This window comes from Sinocyclocheilus grahami, unplaced genomic scaffold (assembly GCF_001515645.1).
Source record: "Sinocyclocheilus grahami isolate Dianchi unplaced genomic scaffold, SAMN03320097.WGS_v1.1 scaffold101.1, whole genome shotgun sequence".
Classification (NCBI taxonomy): Eukaryota; Metazoa; Chordata; class Actinopteri; order Cypriniformes; family Cyprinidae; genus Sinocyclocheilus; species Sinocyclocheilus grahami.
Window position 1 is genome coordinate 957,832 of NW_015505280.1, and position 27,613 is coordinate 985,444.

The following is a 27,613-nucleotide window of genomic DNA, read 5'->3' on the forward strand; positions in this document are numbered from 1 at the left end:
GAAGTCTCTTATGATCAGCAAGGCTGCATTTATTTGATCAAAAATACAGTAAAAACAGTAATATTGTGAAATATTATTACAATTTAAAATAATGTATTCCTGTGATGGTAAAGCTGAATTTTCTGACTCATTCCTCCAGTCTTCAGTGTCACAGGGTTCTTCAGAAATCATTCTAATATGCTGATATGATGCTCAATAAACGTTTCTTATTATTAGCAATGTTGAAAACAGTTGTGCTGCTTAATAATTTTGTGGAAACTGTGATATTTTTTTCAGGATTCTTCAACAAAAAGAAAGTTCACAAGAACGGTATTTATTTAAAATAGAAATATTAAATGTCATGTTTTGCTACAATTAATGCATCCTTGCTGAATAAAAGTATTCATTTGAATTTTTTTTATTTTTTTTTTTACAAATCTTACTGACCCCAAACTTTCAAATGGTTGTATATATATTTTTGACTTGGGCCACACCCATCACATCAGAATGTCAGAGATTATTATCATTGCAATTAAACTTAAACCAAGAATCATGTTACTTATAAAGTTTCCAGCCTTTGACTATTAACAAGTTATATTTATTCATCAGTGTTCATTTTGGACCATTAACATAGCTGAAAAACAAACATAACAGTAAACATTTTAATTTAAAAAAATCCTTTTCAGGTATAGTTCATGAATGCAAATAACACATTTGCTCAGGTTCCCAGAAATACATACTTTAAAATAACCTGAAAATATTCAGAGGATATATGCAAGCCAGCTCATGAGTTTAAGCATTTAATTAAAGTGTTGTTTTTTTCAAACAGTACTTATAAATGCCAGCTCAACTCAAAGCATATTACTTTAAATTCCAAATTGACAATCGTGATTAATGAAGCTGCTTTTTTATGCCTTCATTTGTGCAGATGGAGTCAAAATTCAATATCAGTATCTTGTAATGTGTCCCAATGCAGTGCTTTTGATTACATACGAGACCTTATGGCTTTCTGGGGTCATAATTGAAAGTACTGTTAAAGGAATAGTTCACCCAAAAATGAAAATGTGTTGAAAATGTACTCACCCTCAAGCCATTCAAGATGTAGATGAATTTGTTTCTTCATCGGAACAGATTTAGAGAAAACTATTCCTTTTAATCTTTTAATCGTTTTAGGTCTACAGATTGAGTCAAGAAAAGAACTGGAGCTCAATTTCAGGTTCTAAATACTGAATAGGTGCAATAGAGAAACTCTGTGCTGGATGAATGCAAGTATTGAAGTGATGCTTGTTTTTTGTTCACCCTGATTCCAGGAGCAGTGTGAGATTTCATCAGTACACTGTTTCAAAAAGCATGATGAAACTTTAGCATTGTGTAATCGGCGATTGGAGCATGTAAAGTACCTCAGCCAGTCACACTTTCCATTATTCCTTTCCCTTTACCAAGCTTAACATTTCAGCGTATACTGAATTGAATCGGACCATACAGTATGCACTGATAAAAACTGGACAAGTTGTAAGGTTTCCATTATTAACGATAAGCTTCTTTTGCTGAATTTTGTCTAAAGCTTCTAATTCTGCTCCATAGGCCTAGTTCATGAGACTATCAGGCAACATCTTTTATGCGTGTACTGTACATGATATATAGTGATATCTTATGAATGAAAGTAAATGAACGCAGTAAATGAGGTGCTTTGAGTTTTGTGTTATAATTCAGATCCGTTATCTGTGTACACAAGAACTGTCTCAAAAGATGCTTGCTGCACTCACACAAAGCTCTTTTTTTAAAACCAGTGACCCGATAAGCCATCATTTTTTTATTGTTCATTTAAATCGAAGCTATTTTGAGCATTGCTGAAATCCCTCCGCCGATCTACTTATTTTTTGTATTAAAGTTGTGGATATTTCATTGAATTTGTATATTTATGAGCGCACTTTTACAGTGCTAGACTGAAATCAGATTCGTATTGGATGTTTTTTTTCCTCACTGGATGCAGCAGGTGGCTTTTGGCAGTGTGTAACTTTTTGTTTGTCCGATGTTTATGAGAACAAAATGAGCAGCAAACGTTTGAATAAGTAAAGAAAATAGTTGCATATTTTTATGGAAAGAATACTTGATGAATTTGGGTCAGTAAAACAGTGTGTGCAGATAGATAATAACACAGTAAATGCTGCGATGTTTCACGTGAACACAATACCTGAATCATTAGTGTTGAAGAAGTACATGCATACATTAAAACTATTTTTGAAATCCATTTAAACCTTTATGTCCTTTATAAACCGATCTAGAATACACAACTACTGACTTTTTAAGTTTAAAGCACAAAAGAACCTGAAATGCTGATATTTTCCTATTTTCTTTTCAAATGCACTGCTTCTTTTGTGAGGGAGGATTTGATGTTTGAATTTTTCCTGAAATTCAATGTTCTGTGTAGCTCATCTGTATGTAAAACACACATGAAGTTGTATTCTAGGACATACAATTCAGCGCAATGTAAATAACTCCTATTACTGTAGAATACCTGTAACTAGCATGCATTTATATATTTTTAATAAGCTGTATGTAGCTGAGAATGGACCTGTATTTTAGCTAATACAAATTCTAAATAAATTGCAAATAACCCTCTTGTAGATTTGAAATAAAACCGAATCCTTCTCTTTGTATAATGTCTCATCTCCTTTTTGAATGGTATGACATGAACAGCAGAAAAAAGGCAGAGTCTGCCATCTACTGGAGATTTGCTGGAGTTGCACTAATGTTAACATTGAACGACTGACATTTGTTTCCTGCAAATGATCGGAGAAATTATGTGTTTAGCCTTCAGAATATGTTATTTGCCAACCTCAGAAGGTCAAACTCCTTATTACATGAGCTGTTTATTCTTTATGAATTCTATAATATAATATAAAGGTTGCCAATTTTGCAACCATGCTATTTACGTAAAAATGTGTAACCCTACATGCTCACAATTTGTGAATATATTATAAAAATATCAATGTAGGAAGTAAAAAAAGAGAATAAATGATATATTATAAAGTGGTATCAAATAAATAACACGATTTGTTGATTTATTAAATTATTAACTATTATTAAAATGTAATTTTAGTTTAAACGCTACTGGAAACACATTATAAATCATTATGATTTGACTTGGAATTTATATAAGCGATGTTACATTTACAACAATATGTTATAGCTATGTGTTACGTTTTATATGTTGTGGCTTTGATTGACGGGGTCCTCCACAAATCACGTTGCGCAAACTTTATCCTTTTACGGTCACTTTACGAACCCAAAGTAAACTTCCAATCACAAGACACAGAAGCCTTTTCTGTTAGTGTAGTCAAACCAACCTTGTAAATCTGACCGCACAGATCGACTCCTCTCACGACCAGTAAAGTCACTGCAAACGGGTACCGCCTTAACGTGAACCAATAGAGGCGTACAGTTTAGAGATGTGAAAAATTATGACTCTTTAACCAATTATCACACGCGTACGCAGTTGCGTATGGAACATTCGCCAATTAAAATACGCTTCTGTATAAGTCTAGGGCGGGACAAACGCGTCAACGGGCCAATCCGCTTTTTGAAAACCTTATCAGGGCGTGGCTTTGCCTCTGAAGAAAGGTTAGGTTTTATCAGCAGACCGTGTAGAAGAGGATTGAATTCCAGGTTGACAGGAGGATTATTGCAGTCAATTGGAAGGTAGTTTTGGTGTTCAGTCTGATTAAATAATGTTTGCAAATGTGCCCGAGGTGTTTACGATAGTTAAGCAGAATGTAATAAGCCACATGCCTGCAAATGCGTCGTAAATGTACGCTGTAAACGGTGGCAAATTCAGCAAATTGCGAAATACAAGCATGCTGGTTATTAACACATTGAATGTGTCTCAAAATCTTGTGAGCAGCCTACTTAGGCACCATATCTGGGCGTCGTAGGCGTGCTTAAAGTGTTCAGTACGCTCCCCAACATATTGTTGAACGTTTTAAATACTGTCTATCATGATGCCCTAAAATGATGTAAGTGTAGGCAACTAACCAGGTTTTGAGACACTTGGGCCATGGACGGACAGATAGTTAGATGAATGGATGTGTTATGTTTCTTGAGGTTTTCATTCATGCATTTGTATAATTCATGATCACTGGACCACCCAGTGTTTGAAATGAAGACTGACATGCAGTGCAATAGTGTGTAATGTGAAGCAGGTGACCATCTACTGGTGGGTTTGAATGGATGCATTGGGCCAGGCTGAGTTATTTTAAGGCATCAATCTGCTAAGATCATTACCTAATATACTGATCTTGTATTTTGAATTTTGTTGCATGTATTTCCTGTCTAATGCTGTCAGCCAGTATAGTTACAGTGCTGCTGCTGGCTCCCTTTGTGGTTTCAATTTGAAGTAGCTGACTTTTAAGTGTTTAAATCCAATTTGCTGTTCAGTAATACAATTGGGCTTGTCATTATTTAGTAAACAGTTGGCTTTGGGTATTTGATGGACATGTCCACGGCTGAAACGTTGGCGGCTTATGTATTCATCTCTGAGAAACTCAGATTATAAAATTAATAAAATTCATAAAAAATTAATGAAACGGTCCACATCACGTTTCTTCTAAATATCACAGTAACAAAAAAAAGTAAAGCAATGAAGCTTATTATAAGAATTCTTATTATAGAATTATATACAATTTATATAGAAATAGAATTATAAAGAATTGCTATAAAAATGTTCTTTGAGTGGCCTTTTTGTGCATTGCCCAAATTTGTACAGGTAAAGCAGCCAGACCGTTTTTGAAATATGGGAACAGCTGCCATAGGAGTCATTTATTCAGTTTAACTACATGGAAGTATTTTGCAAATGACACAAGTTTGTTGTATTTGATGAGTTTCATGTAAACCACATGTTCAGTGTTTACAATGAAGTACCTGATTTAGTGCCCTTTGGCTCGCTGTAGCCATCCGTATAATCCCTCACAGAGACCTTTAACCTTTCTTGGCAGTAATTCTAGGCTCAGAGATTATTTGGATGTGAAACATTCACATGTTTCTACCAATTAGTTATGAATATGCTGTACCTAGTCCATTGGACCTAAATATTTATAAGAGGTGTAGTAGAATCAGACTATTGGCGCATTTATTGTTCAGGCTTCTAGGCTGCATGAAGGAGATACGAAACCTGGTCATATATTAGCTTTATTTTTACTTTAATATTTACTGTAATTAAAAGTAATCATATTTATTTATTTTTTAATTTATTCTGTTGCATTATTACAGCCATCCTCTCTCCCAGACCAGAAAGATGGGTAAAAAGAGCAGAGTGAAGACCCAGAAATCGGGGACCGGGGCCACAGCTGCGGTTTCTCCGAAAGAGATGATGAATTTAATCTCTGAACTGCTACAGAGTGAGTATAAAGTACTCTTTATGGCTGCATGCCTGTTCTTGATATACTGTTGCAATGAATTACTCTCATGAGGAGCAACACTGCGTGTGTGCATCACTGGTACACAAAAGACTTTTGTGATTATGCCATAATCGCATTACATGATTGTTATAATATTTGTTATTGCAAAAAAGATGCAGCTGGATACTGAAAAGTGAGCTTCTATAGTTAGAATGGTTTCTTTATGTTAAATAATCTATTTAGTATTTAATCATCTGAAGCTTTTATCCAAATGGTGGCATCTGAGGTTAAGTGCTCAAGGGTATGGTGGTATTTCATGGAATCATTTGGTTATCAGTCCAAATTTTTAACTACAATGTCAAAGAGGTCTTCAGAATTCCTCATTTTGAGGAGGACATGCATTTGTTTAGATTAAAGACAGTTTGCAGGCTGTACTTTTACCAAGCCAGTGAATACCACGATTTTCACAAAAACAGCTAGTAGAAGACACAAATCAGCCAGCATTTGGTTACCCCAGGAACTGTACTTAAAGGAATATTTCACCCAGAAATGAAAATTTGCTGAAAATATTCTCAGCCTCAGGCCATCCAAGATTTAGATGAGTTGTTTTTTGCATCGGAGCAAATGTGGAGAAATTTAGCATTTCATCACTTGCTCACCAAAGGATCCTCTGCAGTGAATGGGTGCCGTCAGAATCAAAGTCCAAACAGCTGATAAAAACATTACAATAATCCACACGACTCCAGTCCATTAATTATCTTCAAAGTGAAAAGCTGTGTGTTTCTAAGAAATAAATCCATCAAGATGTTTTTAACTTCAAATCATTGCTTCTGGCTAAAATACGAGTCCTCTATCCATAATATTGCTTTCTCCAGTGAAACACACAGCTTTTTGTTTCACAAGACATTAATTGATAGGTTGGAGTCATGTGGATTAATTGTGTTTTTTTTTTTTTTTTTTAGCTGTTTGGATTCTGTTTAGTTCAGTTCAGTTTTATTTATAAAGCACTTAAAATCAACCTTAGTTGGCCAAAGTGCTGTACAAAAACATAAGAAAAATATATAAATAAAAGCAAGAAAGTTTCAGGCGAGATCGTGGTACCAACATAAAATTACCATTTTGGGATCTAAGTGACCTAGAAGGATTGTAAGTAACAATTAAATCAGAGCCAAGTTGTTTACTCTCATTCTGACGGCACCCATTCACTACACAGGATTCATGGGTAAGCAGGTGATGTAATGCTAAATTTCTCCAAAAATCTGTTCTGATGTAGAAATAAACTCATCTACATCTTGGATGGCCTGAGGTTGAGTAACTTCTCAGAGAATATAAATTTTTTTTGGTGAACTATTTCTTTAATATGGAGCACAGGGTGTCCGCGGGTTCTTAAAATGTCTTAAATAACGTTTTCCTAATATAAGGCCTTAAAAAGTCTTAAATTCAGATTCGATGGGTCTTAAATATTTTTGGTCACATTACCACTAAAATATCTTAAGTCCGACGGACCTAATGACTTTACAATCATTGGACAGACTGAAGATGTTTTCTTCCCCGCGGTAAGTTACTGCGTCATCAGAGAGAATTGCAGCAAGTTAGCAGAATACAAGCTCGCGCTGAGGCTCACTCTGTCTCTTTGTGAGAGTCTTCATAACAAATGAGTGTAACAGCACACATAAACGCAAAGAAACACACTGAGGTAAAAATTCACAATGTTTAGTTTATTCATAACATGATATAGTTAAGTAACACCATGACAAGTGAGCTATTTTGCTCAATATTCTCATGATGCAAAAAAAACATTCAAAATACCTACACGCATTACGTGAAGTCTAGTGCGCGTGTGCCTTTACAGTGTGCTCTTTCACTGCATGATTCAGTCTATTAAAATACATTCAGAATGATCACAAATTCAAGACATGGGGGCAGACAATGTGTATATTTATACCACTTCGTATAATTAATAAATTTCACATGGAAGAGTGCCTTTTTTTCTGTAAAAATTACCATATACAAATGTAATATATATATATATATATATATATATATATATATATATATATATATATATATATATATATATATATATATATATATATATATATATATATATATATATATATATATATTTTTTTTTTACAACAGTTCAATAAAGCTAGATGTTTTATTAACAGGTTTCAGACACCATATTGGCTGTTTTTGCTCTATTTCGCCAACAAAAATAATTCCAAACAAAGCCACAGCGCTGTTTTGCTTCTTTGAGTAGTATGAGGGTGTTTCGTTCCTGAATGAATCAACCGTTTAAATGATTCGGTTCAATCGCAATGACTCACTTATTAACAGTGACTTGCTGCCACCTACTGGCGGTTTTAATTTCACATTTAAAGTATCTTTTAATTTTTTTTAAATCATTTCAAATATCAGTATTCCATTTTTTTATGTTTAATATATCAAATTATTTATTTATTTGTAACGGCAGGTTAAATGCATTAAACGGTGTGTAAATACTACTAAATGTCAGTTCAGGTGCAGCTTATGTCTGGATTGCAAATATGAATTTTGTTGATACTGATTTCATTTGCTTTGTAACAGCCCAGATGTCTTATTATTCGTATTAACTGATTAAATGTAAGAATTTTGCTCAAAAGATAATGCATACTTATAGAAAAAATGGCTTTATAAAGGTAAAATGCCCATAAAAGGTAAAAATCAATTTAAACTAATTGGAAAAGATTAATTTCTATCTGACCACCACACAGAATATGAAAAACTTTAGGAGTCAGCTGTCCAAGAAAGTCCTTAAGATACCAGCATAACACACTCAATCAGTTGAATGAATGACTCAATGACTCACTCATGAAGTGACTTACTGGTAGTTTAGTTGTGTAGTATGTTGAAAAGTATGCATTTTCCCCCTCAATATTTCTTATTTGTATATTCATAAATACATTTAAAACATTAATCTCTTAACATTATTTACTGCAGTTGTAATTATTGTTATTTGCAGTTGTAAATTATTTAATCTGACTGGTAGCAGCCCTATAGTGTATATTGAATTTATTGATAAATTGTAATAATTTGGTTAAAAATAGGCCTTTGTAAAGGTAAATAAAACTATGCAGATTTAAGTATGTAAAAGCTGATAGAACACTGATGAAAATATTGCTTCAGAATAAATTGTTTACTCCACCAAAAATCTCAGTGATGCAGTTATTTTGCAGGGATATTTTGTATGGAATATTGTCTGCTGACATTAAAAGTTCACTGTATATCGTAGTAATAAATATTATTTATTACAGCAATGATATTTTGTTTTCTTTTATATTTAAACACATTAAATATTACATATATGTATGTAATAAAATGTGTATTTCCATTACAGGTTTAGGTCTTAAATTTCATATAAGTTGGTATTTAAAAAGGTCTTAAAAAGTCTTAAAATTAACTTGTTCATGTCTGTAGAAACCCTGGGAGCACTAAGCTATTTACCCCACAGTCACCCGTTGGGTTTTGTTGATCAAAGCATAAGTGATTGTTAAATATAAACTTATTGGAATGTTTTTCTTTTCTTTCCCCCATTCAGAGTGTAGCAGCGCTGCTCCCTCTCCTGGGAAAGAGTGGGAGGAATATGTTCAGATCCGAGCTCTGGTGGAGAAGATCCGTAAGAAACAGAAAGGTACACAGTTGGTTCAAAATTAATATGATTTAGCAGTTCTGTAGGTTTTACATAGCATGGTTTGCCTTGTGATTTGCCATTGGCCATTTTTAAGGAGTAAAGTATTAAACTGTCCTAGTTGCAAGAAAAAAGAGGTTGGAAAAGAACAGATGGTGTGAAACTTAAAGAAATATTTCACCCAGATATGAAATGAATCCTGTCATTTACTTGCTTATTACTTTCTTTTTTCTGGGTAAATTAGAAATTTTACAGAATGTCTTTGAAGATCTTTTCCCACACAAATCAAATGAATAGAGGTGGATCCTGTAAAGCAGGGGTGCCCAAACTCGTTCCTGGAGGGCCGGTGTCCTGCAGAGTTTAGCTCCAACCCCAATTAAACACACCTGAAGCAGCTAATCAAGCTCTTACTAGGCATACTAGAAACTTGAAGGCAGGTGTGTTGAGGCAAGTTGGAGCTAAACTCTGCAGGACACCGGCCCTCCAGGACCGAGTTTGGGCACCCCTGCTGTAAAGCTTTAAAACTAACCATAAAAATAGAATAAATGTTGTCCATATGGCTCTTGCTCTATTTTTCGACTTTAAGTCGTTCGTTTTTGACCTGTTCCCTACTTTTTGCTATAAAAATGTCTTGGAACGACAAGAGGGTGAGTAAAAAAATGGCTTTTTGGGTTCCTTTAAGAGAAACATAAGAGAGTATGAAAAATCTTATTATCATTAAAGATTGCATGTTACACATTTGTTTATCTGATAGAATGACTTCTATAACAATATGCGCACATTATGCAGTAAGTTGATGTACTGTGGCAAACACAGAAATCTCTTCGGTTACAGTGATGTGATGACTTGAGTAAGATCCTATCACATTACTTAATAAAATACTCAGTGGGAGTCTCAGAGATGTGCATTAGAACACATAAATATCCAATAGAATAAATGTTAGACAGCACATTATGCTGCAGAATACACAAGAGTTATAGATTGCACCGTTTAGGTCCACTTGTGTGGTGTTACAGCAACATAATACAGTAGAGTGCCGTAGAATAATGGAAACTTCTCATGCTGATGTTCAATATACATACAGTAGCTAAATCAGCTTGTGATAGGATTGTATTATTTCCTCAGGGATGTCAGTATCATTTGAGGGAACCAGGGAGGAATTTTTCTCAGAGCTGATGGCCTGGGCCGCAGAATGTGGGGCTTCTTGTGACGGTTTTGAGATCTCCAACTTTGCAGATGAAGGACATGGCCTGAAAGCCACCAGAGATATCAAGGTTGGTTTCTTTCTCACCTAGTTCAAGGACTGTTTGATGGTAAGACGGATAAGAATCTATTTGAGTTTTTATGTTGGATACATTTTATTTTTTTTTTATATTCATTTATTGTTTTTACAAGTTCAGGTCTTGCAGCGCCTTTGTCTCTAAATGGGGCTGTTCCTAGCCAAAATAAGCTGCAATATGAACCAGACCTCATGCTGGTAGTCTTTTCTGACGTCACACACTTGTGTATTATCGAGATTCAGTTCATTGCAATATTGTATGTGTGCGATGTGCTGGCTTGTTCTGCCACCTACAGAGCGTCATATCTTGAGTGTTGAAGGCTGAAACGAATAACTCATCTTATATATTGGTTATAGATACAGTAGATGATAATTATTTGTGTGGTCCTTCCACTTGATGGTCAGTGACCAAGTGGTAATTACAGGTGTGTATGTACTGATCAGAGCTGTTTTTCACCATCATCCTTGTTAATGCTTTAGGAGGGAATATATAGAGGTCATTGATCACTGCAGGTCATATTTTAACTCCAGGCTTGATTGAGTCAATGATAATTTTAAATGGCTGCTACAGTTAGCCTTATTGACGTTTTCAGTTGCTTTTGCTAATTGCTAATTATAAAGTGCAGTTCTTTTTATTATTTAAAATAATGGAATTTGAATGTGTCAGGAAAGGACTAGCCCTGTAATTAAACTAAATTTGTATGCAACAGTACATCAGTTGGTGATTTTGCATGTGTGCTTTTGACAGTGACCATTTAAATTGTTCTGTGGGCTTTCTGTCCATTTCAGGCAGAGGAGCTGTTCCTGTGGATCCCTAGAAAAATGCTGATGACTGTGGAATCTGCCAAGAACTCTGTCCTTGGTGAGTTTGCATAGTTGTAGCAATGTCAATCTTTGACCTCTAACTCTGACAATGACATGTCACGTTGAAATGTGCAATTGTTTCTCTCCCCACACAGAAAATGGAGACCACAATTATATAAATGTTACTTTGTTGTTCCAGGCTAAATACAAATTTTAGCTATGTAGACAGCATCTGTGACATGGTGTTGATTACCACAGAAAATTAATTTGACTTGCTACAGCTAAACTCATAGCACAATTTTTGGTTGCATTTTTTTTCTCTGACTAAAATGAAATAATTTTATATTAGTAGCTTGCTATTTTCTATTTTTAATTGTCTTTCTACCATGTAGATGTTGATATAATGTTGTTTTCTTAATATTTGCTATAGTTAGAACCAGTGTTTTATATATATATATATATATATATATATATATATATATACTACCGTTCAAAGGTTTGGGATCAGAACGATTTTTTATGTTTTTTTTATAGGAGTTTCTTATGCTCATCAAGGCTGCATTTATTTGATCAAAAATACAGGAAAAAATTTAAAATTGTGAAATATTATTATGATGTAAAATAACGTTTTTCTATTTTAATATACATTAATATTTAATTTATTCCTGTGATCAAAGCTGAATTTTCAGCATCATTACTCCAGTATAAAGTGTCACAGGATCCTTCAGAAATCATTCTAATATGCTGATTTATTATCAGTGCTGGAAACTGTTGTGCTGCTTAATATTTTTTTGGAACCTGTGATACTTTTTTTCAGGATTCTTTCATGGATAAAAAGTTAAAAAGAAGAGCATTTATTTAAAATAGAAATATTTTCGAACAGTATACACTACAGTTCAAAAGTTTGGGGTCGGTACATTTTTATTCTTTCTTTTTTTGAAAGACATTAAAACTTTTATTCAGCAAGGATGTTAAATTGTTAAGAAGTGATAGCAAAGATTTATATTGTCAGAAAAGATTTATATTTTGAATATATGCTGTTCTTTTTAACTTTTTATTCAACAAAGAATCCTGAAAAAAGTATCGCAGTTTCCAAAAAAATATTTGGCAGCACAGCTGATGCCAACATTGATAATTCTTATAATAAATCTGCATATTAGAATGATTTCTTAAGGATCATGTGACACTTTATACTGGAGTAATGGCTGATGGAAATTCAACTTTGCATCACAGAAATAAATTATATTATAAAGGATATTAAAATAGAAATCATTATTTTGTATTGTAATAACATTTTGCAAGATTACTGTTTTTTTCTGTATTTTTGATCAAATAAATGCAGCCTTGATGAGCATAAGAGACTTCTTTAAAAAACATTACAAGTCTTACTGATCCCAAACTTTTGACCGGTTGTGTATGTATGTATGTATGTATGTATGTATGTATGTATGTATTTTAATGTAGTTTAAGTTTAGTCATTTTATGTGATTCTAGTACTTCAGCCTATTTCAGTGAGTTGCCAAGGCAACATTTCAAAATGTTTGTTTTATCTAATTGTTTTCTTTGATTTCAGCTTAATTTCAATTACCGAAAAATAATTTTAATAGTTTTAGTTAACAATAACAACACTAGTAAAAAAAGAACACAAATTACGATGACCTGATATGAACTCCTTTATGCAGGGGTTCTTTTTTGCCTTTATGACTTGTGTTGCAGTCTTGGGCTTTCAAACATACCAAGCTTGCTGGTCAATTAAACACACATCCACATCAAAACCTAGTGTGAAAGTGAAATGTAGTGAACTTTAGTTGTGTTTTAATGTCTAGAAATCATTTGCAGACAGAACCCTAAATTCACCTTTTTTTCACAGGGCAGCTGTACAGTCAGGACCGGATCCTTCAGGCCATGGGCAATGTGACTCTGGCTCTACACTTGCTGTGTGAACGGGCCAATCCCAGCTCACCTTGGCTGCCCTACATCAAGACCCTGCCTGCTGACTACGACACACCCCTGTACTTTGAAGAGGATGAAGTGCGCCACCTGCTGGCCACACAAGCCATACAGGACGTACTCAGTCAATACAAAAACACAGCGCGGCAGTATGCCTACTTCTACAAAGTCATCCACGTAAGTCACACTGCTGCGCTCTTAATTGTCTGTTTATTTGTGTGTAAATGTTTTAAAGCTAAAATCAGTTACTATTGCATTCTGCATACTGTTTTACATATGTTTACCTTTTTCCAGGCAATATAACTTCAGGGCTTAATATAGGCACCTAGTCTCACTTTTCAGCTATGGATGTCCCTGAATACACCACAAAAGTACAAACTTTCTTCAGTTAATTCATAGAGTTGTGCTCATACGTATGGCAGTTTTGATGAGTGCGGTGAGTGATAGCCCTATCTGTGTCTCATACATGGACTGCCAGCCGTTTGAGGGCAGGGCTCTTTAAGCAATCAGCGCCACAAGTTATTCAGACTCTCTAGCCACATGAATAGCTGTCCTTTACACTGCTGTCTGCTGAGGTGAGGAAATCCAGTTTTAAAAGGATCCCTGCCGTTGAAGGCACATTGGAGATGGGTAAAAGGAGCTTTATAATGCCCTCTTGCACCCAATTTCAGGGCCCCTGATAAGCTGCCATTGACATGGCTCAGAGATGGTGCCGCAGTGGCAAACTTTGGCCAGCAGGGGGAGATGTTTATCCTTTAATGTAGTGTTGAAAGCAAAATGTGAATGAGCATGAATTAGTTTGCTTTTAAATAACAACGTTTACGTCCAAAAGTTTTAGATTTTGGTGTTAGAAAAGACTATGAAATGCCAAATGGTGTGATACTTTTTGCTCTGTTTCAATAAGGAATAAAATACATTTACTTCGACTAAGAATAGAATATCTTATTGTCACTGCAAAAGTAAAGACATCTGCTTGTTTCCACCATTCAAACTAAACAATAATCAGAAATGACTGAGTTTTGCTTTTACCCAAGTCGGGTGAAACATCTCTGATTAATATTCAGTGGTAGCCTAACCTCTTAAGTTTCCACTTTGGTTACAAAGAGTGCATTATATTACCATAAAATGTTATTTCAGTGTTGTGATGAAAATCTTGAATATGCAGATTTATGATTATTAAATGACACATTGAGATGGCAGTTCATTTCAGTGTGACTGAAGCTGTCCAATAAATTTTATCCCGTTTCTTGGACCTCCTCTTGGCTATTAAGGAAGCAATAATATGCTCTTCCAGTTCTCCCCAATTTTTATTCAAAATCTCTGCCGGTACATTTAGTTTCTTTCATTAGATGACTGTCAATTAGGGAAAAGAAACTAATATTTCCCATTACTGTCAAGATAAGGCATCAAATATTCATTCAAATAGTTAATGTATTTGTCATTTTGTCTGCAAATCTGCTGACGTTTTCTTTATTAAATGTTTTCTAGTTTATAAAAGGGGGTTGGAGTGTAATTTAGAGCGGTATTATTGTTTCTCGTACTCTGTTAATAACTTTAATCAAGTGTATTAATACCATTTTCTATACAGCGACTGAGACAAATAACAGGAAACACAATAAACTGGAATATATGCATCTGCTACTTTAAGCCCTTGGCATCAGTCATCAAAAAGTTTAACAATTTGCATATGCAGTGAACGTTTCATTGTCCATTAGGTGGCAGAAGTGAGTTAAGCTTCAAATGAAACATTACTTCCTCTGAATCTCCGAACTTGGTTAAAGTTTGGGTTGCTAAAATAAAGCTGGAGGACCGCATGACCTACTGGCATAATGATCACACCGTGCAAATCTTTTAATGAACAGAAAGATTCATTCTGTGTGTGTTCAGGCAGGATTTCGGAGTGAAATTAACATATAACTTTTTTTTTTTTGCTCATCTGAAGTTCTGTTTTTTTTTTCTAGAGAGGTTCAGTTGAGGGGTAGTGTTGTCTTGCTGGCCCTTCGGTGAGTGTCCTGTCCGCTACTCTCCTCTCGGCTCTTCAGGTTTGGAGCCAGTGTCACTGTAATGACTACTGTCAATGTCAGCCTCCCTTCTGAGGCGGCCGCAGATGACCGGGCTGGAAAATTAGCTTGTCGCATTGGCTTTGAATTGAATTGACCTGATTGTACCTTCCACACATGACTGACAACCACAGCCCCCCCTTCTTCTACTTCCTCCCACCGCCTGCTTTATCTGGTCCCTGCCTCCCCCCTCCTCTCTGCTTCTCCTCGGGAAGAACTGAGAAAGCAAGGCCCTTCACCTGCTGGAATTGAGGAGCTTTTTATATATATATTTGACTGTGTGAAGAGGGGATAGGCTGTTGTCAACGCCGGGTGCCCTCCGAGGAGTATCCAAGCGCCTCCGGTGTCCGCGGGGGATCAATGATGGCTGCGCCTTTCTCACTGGGGCTGGATGCTTGTGTGTGTGTGTGTGTGTAGGGGAGGTGAACCTCATAAGGTGACCCCGGTATGCAGCGAATGCAAAATAACCTTGGTGTGCTGCATCTGCCGCTGTTGATGAGAAATGAACAGGGTCCCAATGGTATGCTCTCATCCCACCCCCTCTCTCTGCACCTGGGAAGATATGTCTGACCTTCCTGATGCAGCTCAGAAAATGACAGAGTTTGCAACGTTGAATGACGCCATAGGCATGCGTTCGTTTCATAATTTTTAGCAATTAAATTAAGTGCACAAATTCGAATGTTGAATAGTCGACATAATGAAAGTAAGGAGTAAAATCAATCCCGTTTGAACCTCAGCATGTGCACGGATGACGAGCTCTCTAATGTCAGCCAGTGCGGCGGATGCGGTGCTTGGGGATCTCGGCTCCAGAAAGACCTCCTGGAGGCCACCGGCCAATTAGCCGCGTTTCCCGCTGTCCTCGTTAAGCAGAGCAGGCGCTCGTGGTGGGAGCTTTTGTTTTCTAATTGATTTACAGGGCCGTTCCCCCTCATCTCTCTCTGAGCCACGGTGCCATTGTGGCACATGATGAATTACCTCTCTCTGGTGATGCTAATGCATCACAAGCCGAACCTGCAGCGGTGCAGCTGCCCTTCATCTCCAAAAACTACACCTCATCAACCGTGCCGTCTAAAACTACCTCCGTTTCGTCTTAAACTACCTCTGTATGTGCGCACATCCTATATTTTTAGGATTAAAATATCCTAACCCTCAGCGCTCTGAGGGATCCAGGCAGACTTCTTCATGGCCTTTCTGCAGCCAGGTTCGCCCTTCCCCCTGAGGTTTATCACTCTGTTCAACTAATTATTGCCTCAATTGAATCTATTAAGGTACTCAAGTATTCAGCTCTCAGAGGGCTGAAAATATCATTAATGATACTTTAACCCTTTTCAGTTGGCCTATAATGGTTACTGATGCTCAAAGATGCTTTTTTTCATCTTTGTTTAGCTGGCTTCAGCACATCTTCCTGCAGGAAGTCTGAAGAACTACTTGAGTCTCTGGAGATTTGCCCTATTACTTCCATCAAAACCTGTATTATGCCCATCCTTACATGAACCATTTCCCTTCATCTGCAGTGAGGCTCAAACCCAAGACACTGAATTCTTACTCGTTGGCTTTACCCAGCACTTATCTTTTAATGTTGTCCATCACCCTACGTGAACGCTGCTACCAAGTCAGCCTGTTCCCAGAATTGGGGTTAAATTGAAAGGAAGTGGTCAGGCTTTGCTCTGTTATTATATCATGCTTTGTGAATTCACAGCTGACCTGTAGATTTTAGACCTTTGCCTGGTTGCACACAGTGGGGGCAGTTGAAATACAAGTTCTTATGCTCTGCTGTAGGGCTAGAGCAATGTCAAAACTGGACTGTACTCTGCTGACACACTGAGTCACTGGCAAAGATATGATGTGGCCACACGGTATCACTGTCTTCACTAAGTGTGTGTGGGTTCTAGAGCAGCGAGGGGGAATACAGGGCTCAATTAGTGTTAGGGAAATTGATTAATAGGGAGAGACGTGGAAGGTAAAAGTTGGCCACTACTTCTGAGCGCTTCTATTCCTCAGTTTGCGAGCCTAATGGTGCAACTTGGTTGACAGAAGGAGTTTGCGCCCCTTTCCAGTAAGCACACGTACAACATCTGAGAAGGATCACATTTCCTGGAAATGTTTGCGTTGTATTTGAAAGGATCCTTTAACAAAAAACAAAAAAAAGGCAACTAACTCACCTTGTTGTCATTCCAACAAACCCATACAAACATGTATGACTTTCTTCCATGGAACTCAAACGGAGATGTTTTGCTGAGTGTTAATGCTGCTCTTTTCCATACAACAAAAGCTTATAGCATGAATTTATAAGCACCACAAAAGAAGTCTTCTGATGTCGTGCAATAATGACGAACTTTATCATTTTTATCTCTATTCACTTGAATTTTTTATACTATTTACGTTTAATGAGCCTTGATCGGTTGCAGAAGGCATTCCCAATTATTTTATTTTATTTATTTTTTTGTCTGCTGAACCTTTTCGACCTAAAATTAATACGTCATATTTCATTAATTTCACAAAATATTTACATGTTCCCGGTTTGGTTAATGGTCACATGACATGCAGGTAAACTAATAAAATATTTAATTTTGTTTAGAAAGTATTTTGTTTTAATTTTTACAATTTGAAAAAATATATATTTTCATCAAGCCTTGGTCAGATGTTTGTCATTTGTCAAAACATCTGAAAAAACTGAATTATGTGTTCAAACATTTACTGGATATTGATTTTACTTTCTGTTTAACTGTTTAGGGCTTAGCAATGTTGATGAGCAGAACTCTTTAAAAAAAAACATCTAACATCAACCCTAATGTTGAAGAGATGTTTTTATTAAAGGGGTCATATGATGCAATTTAAATTTTTCCTTTCTCTTTGGAGTGTTACGAGCTCCTGGTGCATAAAGAAGATCTGTAAAGTTGCAAAGACTAAAGTCTCAAATCCAAAGAGATATTCTTTATAAAAGTTAAGAGTCAGCCACACCTACATAAAACGCCTCGTTTAAACACACCCCCACATACCTACGTCACTATCTAGGGAAGATTTGCATAATGCCGCCCAAATGTTCACGCAAAGAAAGAAGGCGTAACTTTTATTCTCGCTGTAGTATTGTTGTTGCCGCCGCTGCCATGCCGTGAAGGCGTGGTGTGTTTCGTTGTGAAAGCGAAACTACTTTGTTTGGTCTTCCAAAAGAGGACGATATCTGCTTTGTCATGCCTGTCAAGCTTTCACCGTGGACGAAGCGGAGTCCAGCCCGGGGTCGTTACATGTAGTCGCTCCTTCGTCGAATCCGCCGGCCACGCCGTTCTCAAGCCCGCCGTGTGTTTCGTTGTGAAAACAAAACTACTTTGTTTGGCCTTCCAAAAGAGGACACGACTAGAAATCAGTGGTTAAGTTGGGCGTAACATTCCTGTCACACGCTTGAGGTATTCGGCCAATCACAACGCACTGGATAGCTGGCCAATCAGAGCACACCTCGCTTTTCAGACCGATGAGCTTTGTAAAAATCGATGCATTTCAGAAAGGCGGGGCATAGAGTAGAAAAAATTATGTACAGTATGTGGAAAATAATGTGTTTTTTAACCTTAAACCGCATAAACGCATTTCATTACACCAAATACACAAAATTCCCTTTAAGGAAGTTATTTTGTATTCACATCTGTAAGTGATTCATGTCATTTGAAGTCTGCCAAGTTCACTTTTTCTTTTATGTTGTTTTGGTTCCAGTGTCTGTTGGGCAATTTTATCACTTGTTCTGTGTGATGGACTGATCACCTGAGTCGTGATTATGATATTCAAGCACAAGCTTTTTGATATATTGTGTTATATACATATCAGCACCATTACGGTTTGCACGGTACCTCATTGTGGAGTACAGTGCTTCATTTCACAGGACAAGCGCCACACACACAGCCGTGAGAGCACCTGTGGGGGAAAAGAATATCCTTCACTCTCAGCTTCAAACCTACGTCTATTTTTATGGCTCATTTTGCATGTTCGGGAGGGTGCTACGGGCCGGCTGAATTAGACCCTGGCATTCTTTGCTCCCTACTTTTTTTTCTTCTTTCTACGGGATTGTAGCTTTTTTTTCCCCTCTCCATGACACCCGCTGCAAATGAGCCCTTGGAGGGAGCGAGTCTGTGGCTTTAAATGTAGATTTCTGTGGCACCAGTGGCTCTCTGTCGCACAAATTGATGAAGCAGATTTATGACGGCTGCTGGGCATAACAAATTAAGTTGACAGTGATGTATGGGGGGCTAATGCCACCATGATCCTTGCATAGCACCACTGGACGCTCTCTGCCTGGCTACACTCTTGTTAGGATCTGTTAGGCAGCCACATAATGAAATTCCACTGACTGATTTTTATTTTTATTTTTTTTCTTGCTCTCTCTTTCCTCCTTTCCCCCTCTACCTCCATATCTCATTCTCTCTTGTCCTTTACTCTCTCTTTTCTCCTTTTTCCTTCACTCCACTCTCTGTGTTCTTCATTTTCAATTCCCAGACTCATCCGAACGCCAGCAAACTGCCCTTGAAGGATGCTTTTACCTTTGATGACTACAGGTTGGTTGAAATGTCCTACCATGTTAAAAAAAAGTGGAACTTCTCTTCCCTGCTGAGGTTCAAAAAAAGAAAAGAGCAGGAAGATGAGATGTAGGTTGGTTGTAGGGCTACGCGATGGCCTTTAAAAATGTTTGTTCTCATTGTTCTTTCATTAGCACCAAATTATCTGTGAAGGAATAATTTATCATTGGTCCCCTTTCATCTTCAGATTGTTGAATATGATGCAAGTCTGTGCTCCCGTTGGGTAATGTGTGAAGAGAATAGAATAGCGTCTTGTCACTGCTAATGTTGTCTTCGGTGGACTTCATGAAGTTTCTTTTAATACATTTTTACCATGAAGATTCGAATTAACTGTTTTTGCAGTTAGTGTCCATACATGTTCTGGGTGGACTGGGAAGGGAATTTTGAGTTGGATCTATATTAAACTCTTTGATTTCAAAAGAGCAAGTGAAATCCTGTTTTCCATTCTATTCCCCTTTAGTGTTAGCACAGCAGACAATACTTTGAAATGGTCCAGAAATGACCCATTATTTTGGACGCGTTTTGTGTCTGTAACAAGTTTTGAACCTGTAATGAAGCAATGCCATTTGTTTGTCAGGTGGGCAGTGTCCTCTGTGATGACCCGTCAGAACCAGATTCCTACAACAGATGGAAGTCGGGTCACACTGGCCCTCATCCCTCTCTGGGACATGTGCAACCACACCAACGGCCTGGTGAGTCTTCAGTGCTGCTTTCAAAATGAATACAGAACTCCCTATCAAAAATAATTTATGGGTAGCAGCAAGAAACTTTTGCAACCAATTCAGTTTAACCATTTTATATAAATTCCTCTATGACATGGATGTTTACAGTGTTTTCACTTGTTTTGCAGTCAAGTACAGGAAAAAACATTTTCTTTTAAGGAATGCGGGAGCGTCTAATGTGATTTTTCGGTAGATTATGGCTTCATCCCAAGGGATCTTTTATATTTATTTGGATAATGTGTCTTTGATTGCGCTCTGTAGCTCTTGCCAGAGAGCAATATATCGCCTCTGTTCATATAATTCTGTAATGCACTTATATCCTAAAACAAAGTTTTGTTTCAAATTATCATGTGCATTGAAAATTAGGGTCATTAAAATGTGTAATGAAATGGTTTTCCCGTAATCCCCTGGTTAAGATTTAATAAAAACATTTTGTATGTTTTGTAGCAGTGTTTTTGTGGACAATTTACTCCGTTTATTTGATTTAGTTGATTTGTGAAGATTTTAATAGTGAAGGATTGTATTTGTTAAGGTGTGTTATTTTAATAGGCTGCCTCTATAACTATTAATAAGTGGCATTTATTTGTTGGATGTTAAATGTTTAATTTTAAATGTTTATATTTAACATTTTAAAGCTTTTATACATGTTAAATGCTGACTAATTACGCCTGATATTAACATGAGATCTGATGACAAATGGATAGTGCTAAAGTGTAAATGGGGTCCAAAATGTTTCATTCACTCATATTACGTTCAGGGAACACTTCTCATCTCATTTGTAAGTTTAAACACTATTGGGTTTTGTGACAACACTCAAGAATAATTGCCAACAGAAAAATTAACAAGGCCAACACTGGAACTGATAAAATTGGATTACATTTTTTTTGTCGTAATTGTTTTTTGATATTAATATTTTCACTGGATAGATTTTTAAAGGCTCTATTAGTTTATTATTTTATTTCATATAAAATAATGGGGACAATTAATGAAAAAGCCTACAGTAAGCCTTGAACTTTTGTGCTATTGTACGGCTTAATTATTGAAGCTTATTTTAAATTTGTTGGCGTAAAAAAAAAAAAAAGAAGTACATAACCACTCAAATGTTTGGGATAACATTTATTATTATCACCAATGTTGAAAACAGTTGCTTAATGTCTGTAAAATCTGACAAATGTTTGTTTTTCCCTTTTTCCCTGAATCAATAAAATATGCCTCAGGAGTATATTAAGTGATTCAAATATTAACAAAACCTTTTCTGTTCTGTTCTAGATTACGACTGGCTACAATCTAGAGGATGACCGATGCGAATGTGTGGCTCTCAAAGATTACAAAGAGGCTGAACAGGTGAGTCTTACAACACCATCTTAAGATCGCAGTTAGTGTGACCATTAGTCTTTACAGCAGGATATCTCAGACAATATCACATTTGCCCATGTGATTGACAAAGTCAGCTGGTGGATTTCGTGCCATGCTCTGTCCACCTAATGCACTTGTACATTTTCAATTTCCATTCGCTCACTTTCACCTCGGCGCTGTTGCTCTATGCTTGTGCTTCCGTGATGCATTTATCAGCCAGCGGCCATTATGGAGGCCTGGGGGTAATATCAGAGCGGAGGCATTCAGATCCAGCTATGGGGAGAGCGGATACGCGGGGCACACAGTGACAGGCCAGGTATACACCCCCACCCCCCCTCCAGAATGTGAATTATTTGATAAGATTCGCAGAGACAGCCAGTGGAAGAAGAAAGAGAATGCGGGGGCCGGCATGTGGGACTCGGACAAGCGTTGGGGGGAGTAGGAGGGGCCGTTTCAGGAGCGTCGTTTGATCCCTGATTCCTGCTGCTGATTTCGCACTGGGCCGGAACTCAATGTGGAGAGGCTGAGAACAGAATTGAACTGCTTTTCTCGCCCCCTCTCTTTCTCTCCAGCACTATGTTTTATCTCTCTCTTTCACACTCTCTCTGCACAGCACTATCTGTAAATGTTGCGGATTTACTGTTGAGCGGAAGACGTGAGCAGTGTTTGAAAGGACAGTAGTATGTGAAGGAAGTTTTCAGGGCTAAATTGCCACTGGTTAATATCACATCCATTCCCATAGACCTGTGCAACCATGAGTCCATGTCTGTTTCCGCCATGAAATGAAAGGCAGTGCTTATACTAATTTATGCGTTACTGTAATAATGTCATAGTTATGCCAAAATGACAAAGGTTTTCCGGTTTCTCTCCCCTCAGATCTACATATTCTATGGTACAAGATCCAATGCAGAGTTTGTGATCCACAATGGTTTCTTCTTTGAGGACAACGCACACGACCGCGTGAAGATTAAGCTGGGTGTGAGCAAGAGCGAACGTTTGTATGCCATGAAGGCCGAGGTTCTGGCTCGTGCTGGGATTCCTGCGTGAGTATCCTGTACAGAAATGACGTCCTTTAGCTCCATTCCACATGATCCACATAGAGAGATTTGTCTAGCTTTTCTTTTTTTCTTTATTACTGTAGTGTTCAATCTAGTTTTAATTCCATTTAAACCCATCAGACCTCATCCTCTTTATTTTTTGCTTTTAAATTCTGAAAATGAGCTACTCTTCATAGCACTACTTGAGCTACAATGCCTTCAAGAATGATTTACTTTAGATTAGTCATGAAAAACTGTCTCTGTTGGCCATGCCTTTTAAATTTAGCCATTTATATGATTATAACCAAGTGAATAGGAAGTTTGAATAGCCACTTAAAGACAAAAAATGGCTAATAACTTAATGAAAACAGCTTTAATAAAAAAACAAACAAAATAAAAAATAATAATAACTAAATAAAAATAAACTTAATAATAATAATATTAGGTGATAGATAACATCAGTTTTATATATATATATATTTATTTGTTTATTTTTATTTTTTATTTTATTTTTTTTTGTTTGTTATTTCTTTTGTTATATGGTATTTTTCTGAGGGTGGCAGTAATTCTGGAGTGCGTTTTTTTTCCCCCCCGAAACATTAGAAAAGCATTGTCTTGTCTTTTTTTATGTCCCTTTCAGTTCTCTCCTGGTAGAGAGTCATACTGCTGCAAGAATCATCATCCAGGTGTAACAGAATTACAGTGCTGTAAAACCTCTTCTATTGTGGCATAATGCTATCAGTGAATTTTCTGTCACGCAGATCAATATCCTTTAAGTCTCCAAAACAAAATCCACACAGGCCCATATGAAATTGCCTTTTGATTCAGGTCATAGTAGAGCTGCTCCTTTTCATCCCACTGTAAGTCAGACAGGAAAAGGCCATAGATATGCTCCAGTAATTAAACGGTAAATTATAAATGATTGAGCATGTTTTAAAAAATGCATCAAGTTCAGTGGCCTCTCATCGCTTCAGATCAATCAGTTGTCATGCGACAGGGAGCAGTTCTGTGGTCTTGTGCAGGCAGGAGGCTTCCATTAGCACCTGCCCGTTCCGCTGGAGTTAATTGGGGTTTAATTTGAGAGAGGTGGGGGGCAAGTCAGTTGGAGTAACACCCTGCTTTGAACCCTCTCTGGTCCTTCTCTTCCTCAGGTCCAGTATCTTTGCCCTGCACTGCAGCGAGCCTCCGATATCCGCTCAGCTCCTGGCCTTCCTCCGTGTCTTCTGCATGACTGAAGGTAAGAATTTTTGTTTGTCCTTATACCTTCAAGCATGGCACTAAGGTACACCAGTGGCCATCTGTGAGCCATAAAACAGGAAGTGAGATGCCTTATTCCATATCACATCCTTACACTAAACTAGACCGGACAGCAAAGCCTAAACAAGAGTCCCTCAGGTGTTTAATTGATCAAGACAGTGCCGCAGATGTGTGGAAGGACTGATCCAGAGTCTGTGAAATATTTATAAGCATCTATGTAGAAGTTTTTGTCATAAATCCCATAAAGCAAGGCCATGTCCTCTGGCAATACCTCTTAAGTCTGAACTGATACATTATTCAGAATTTTTATGTTAATTTTTAAACGAAGCGAAGCCCCTGTTCTGGGGGCTTCTATTTTACTGGTGTGAAAGGATTCAGCGGTGTGCACGAGCAAAGTAGTCGTTCAGCAAGCCCTTTCATCTCGTTAGCAGCCGTGTAATCATACCTTACATAATCGCTGCAGATCAGACCTGCCGGCTCACTAGCACGGCAGATTACTCCCTTAACCAGAGAGGTGTGCGTTTCTGATTGCAGAGGAACTCAGGGACTATCTGGTGGGCGATCACGCCATCAACAAGATCTTCACCCTGGGCAACACTGAATTCCCTGTCAGCTGGGAGAACGAAATTAAGCTGTGGACGTTCCTGGAAACACGGGCTGCGCTGCTTCTCAAAACCTACAAGACGTCCTCAGAGGTGCTGGAGCGATGGCAAACAAACTCTGAACTTTTCACACACGTTATAAATCATCTTTAAATTGTTTAAAAAGTTTAATTGCACAGGCAATGAAGGTAGCAACATCCTTATGTTCTGATTTGCTGTTCAAGAAATATTTCTTATCAATTTTGAAATCAGTTGTTTGTGCTGCTTAATATTTAAAAAAAAACGAGATACGTTTAAAATATTAATCAAAGATAACACAAAATGCAGTTTTTAAATGAAGGTTTTTATTATTAAGGGAACACAATATCCAAAACTACATGCCCCCCCGTCCCCCCACCCCCCCTCCTGTTAAAACTGTGGTGCATCACACCTGAGTTCAATTTCTCTAGCCACACCCAGGCCTGATTACTGCCACACCTGTTCACAATCAAGAAATCTCTTAAATAGGACCTGCCTGACAAAGTGAAGTAGACCAAAAGATCCTCAAAAGCTAGACATCATGCCAAGATCCAAAGAAATTCAGAAATAAATGAGAAAGAAAGTAATTGAGATCTATCAGTCTGGAAAAGGTTATAAAGCCATTTCTAAAGCTTTGGGACTCCAGCGAACCACAGTGAGAGCCATTATTCACAAATGGCAAAAACATGGAACAGTGGAGAACCTTCCCAGGAGTGGCCGGCCGACCAAAATTACCCCAAGAGCACAGCGACGAACATGCAAAAAAATAAGAAATCAGGAAGGGGGCCAACATTTTTTCACACCACTGTTTGTACGTTTACTTAGCTATCTAAATGGGGACATTGCAGAGACTTCTAATGTTTTTACAAATAGGTAGTTATACATTTTACAACTATACAACCATAACCCACATCATAACAGAAAAGTCCTGCATTTATTCTCTGCATGAATGCAAAATATACTGTATAGTTCTATTCGCGCACACACACTCTCTCTCTCTCACACACATACTACATATACAATATATACTGTATGTTTGTGTGTATGAATATAACTATATAGCATATTCTGCATTCATGCATATTATATTTGTGCATACACACTTTTTGTATTTGCTTTTTGTTCAAATGAAAACATTGGGCCAAAATGTGGAATGACATTTCTCTGAACTTAGAATGAAATCTGTTTCTTAAAATAGTGTAGAAAACTGCAGAAAGTTTTGTAATCAACTGATTTTGTAATCAAGCCATTTTGTTTCTGATTGGTTTCAAATAATGATCATTTTAACCAATCGTCATTAGTTTAAGATCTCTGTTGTTGTGTTGTTCAGGAGGACCGCTCCATGCTGGAGAAGCCTGACCTGTCCCTGCACTCCCGCATCGCTATAAAGCTGCGGCTGGCAGAGAAAGAGATTCTCGAGCGTGCTGTGTACTGCGGTCGGGCCAAGCGCCTGCACTTCCAGAAGCAGCTGGATGAAGGGGCTCCGCTGCCACTGTACGAAGAAAGCGACATTGCCCTTTTGGAGAATGCAGATGCCAAACTCCCCATCATCCTGCGCAAACTGGAAGAAGAAGATGAGCGTGTTGAGGAGGAGATGAGCCTGGCCCAAATCAAGCCGGACGCTGCTGCTCTGGACTCCTCCAAGACGCCCGTTCTTAATGGGCAGTGTAAAGATCTCAATGGTACTCAAGAAGATCCTCCAGGAGGTGATGCGGTGGTGAAAGTGATTGAGGTTGAGAAGCACGACCCGAGTACCAAACAAACTGAAGGGGAACCAAAAGATGACGGCAAATAGTCATAACCAGAGCACGGTGGCAATCTTAGTTCCTGCTATTTATTTATTTTCATTTAAGAGACTCACAATTAGGAGCAAAAGCTTTCTAAACAACAAAAAAAAGCAGTGGATTTCAGTTTAAAAGTTTTTTGTTTTTTTTATTAAATGCAGCTTAAGTATGAGCTAGCTCAAGCGATAAGAAACCTGCTGTTTTATTTTGTTTTGTTGGAGTTTTTATCAGTGCCACGTTTGGTTTCTTTTGTAGTAGCTTCGCTAGTGCTGCCAGAAAGTTTCCTGGTGAAGGTGAGGAAGTAACCAATCACATGGACTCCTGTCTAGATGAAGGCTTGCTCAGACTTCACAAAATGAAAGAAAAATATATATATCGAAGACTTTAACATGGTAACGTTGCCAAGGATGTTTCTGTTTAGTCATCTAATACTGGCTTAGGGAATTTTACTTCTCTCTAACCAGCCTTTGCTGTAGGTCATGCCAGAAATATGCTTGATGTTTAGTGCTGCTTGACAATCATTACTCTTATGTTCTGACATTGATCTGTAAAGAGATCAACGCTGCCTCGCTGCATGCTAGTTACTTTACTCGCATAAAAAGTAAGGTTACTGAAAGACTTTGGTCCCAAAAAAGTACATATTTTCATGCACTTCAGAGAATGGTCGGTGTGTTCTCAAAGTGAGCTCAAAGTTAGTTTCGGTTTTGGATGTTGTAAGCTGAACCAGAGAATAAGAGGTTGTTGGTGACCATATGGTTACTCTTTGCTGTGAATGTTATTCAAAGTTTGTGTGTTAAAGCCCTTCACTTTTCGTTATGTTATATATATTCGTTTTAATTATTTTTTGCTTATGAAACACTTTGCGGTTAATGGACATCAAGACTATGATCTCTGAGGACTAATTCTCTCGTGCGTGATCTTTAGGAAATCTGTTTTTATTTTCTTTATTTTTATGTAAGTATTCACTGCAACACCAAAATGATCTTGCATTTGTCATGAAACTGTTGTGGTCATCTTTAAGCCTTAACGAACGTCATTTAGTTGGATTTCAGATGCAGAAATATTGATCCAGAATGAAGACCTTGTCAACAAAACACTGGGGGCTATTAATTAAAGGAATATTTCACCCAAAATGAG

The 27,613-nt window shown here is 37.3% G+C and overlaps 1 protein-coding gene across 1 annotated transcript; it reads left to right on the forward strand.

Annotated features, from left to right (window-relative positions):
• The first annotated feature begins 3,613 nt into the window (after positions 1-3,613).
• LOC107588283 (histone-lysine N-methyltransferase setd3-like) lies at positions 3,614-27,609 on the forward strand. Its single transcript, XM_016276319.1, has 13 exons — positions 3,614-3,681; positions 5,248-5,375; positions 8,956-9,048; positions 10,171-10,319; positions 11,114-11,186; positions 12,999-13,255; positions 19,621-19,679; positions 20,278-20,392; positions 21,692-21,766; positions 22,655-22,821; positions 23,967-24,052; positions 24,607-24,767; positions 26,023-27,609. The coding sequence occupies exons 2-13, from the start codon at positions 5,273-5,275 to the stop codon at positions 26,485-26,487; spliced, it is 1,803 nt and encodes a 600-aa protein (XP_016131805.1). The 5' UTR covers positions 3,614-3,681; positions 5,248-5,272; the 3' UTR covers positions 26,488-27,609.
• Positions 27,610-27,613: the final 4 nt, after the last annotated feature.

Excerpts from the sequence above, each read along its gene's own strand:
- LOC107588283 (XM_016276319.1), top strand. The coding sequence starts at position 5,273 with ATGGGTAAAAAGAGCAGAGTGAAGACCCAGAAATCGGGGACCGGGGCC. Across the intron at positions 5,376-8,955 it reads AATCTCTGAACTGCTACAGA|AGTGTAGCAGCGCTGCTCCC; the intron begins GTGAGTATAAAG and ends TCCCCCATTCAG. Across the intron at positions 21,767-22,654 it reads ATTACAAAGAGGCTGAACAG|ATCTACATATTCTATGGTAC; the intron begins GTGAGTCTTACA and ends CTCTCCCCTCAG.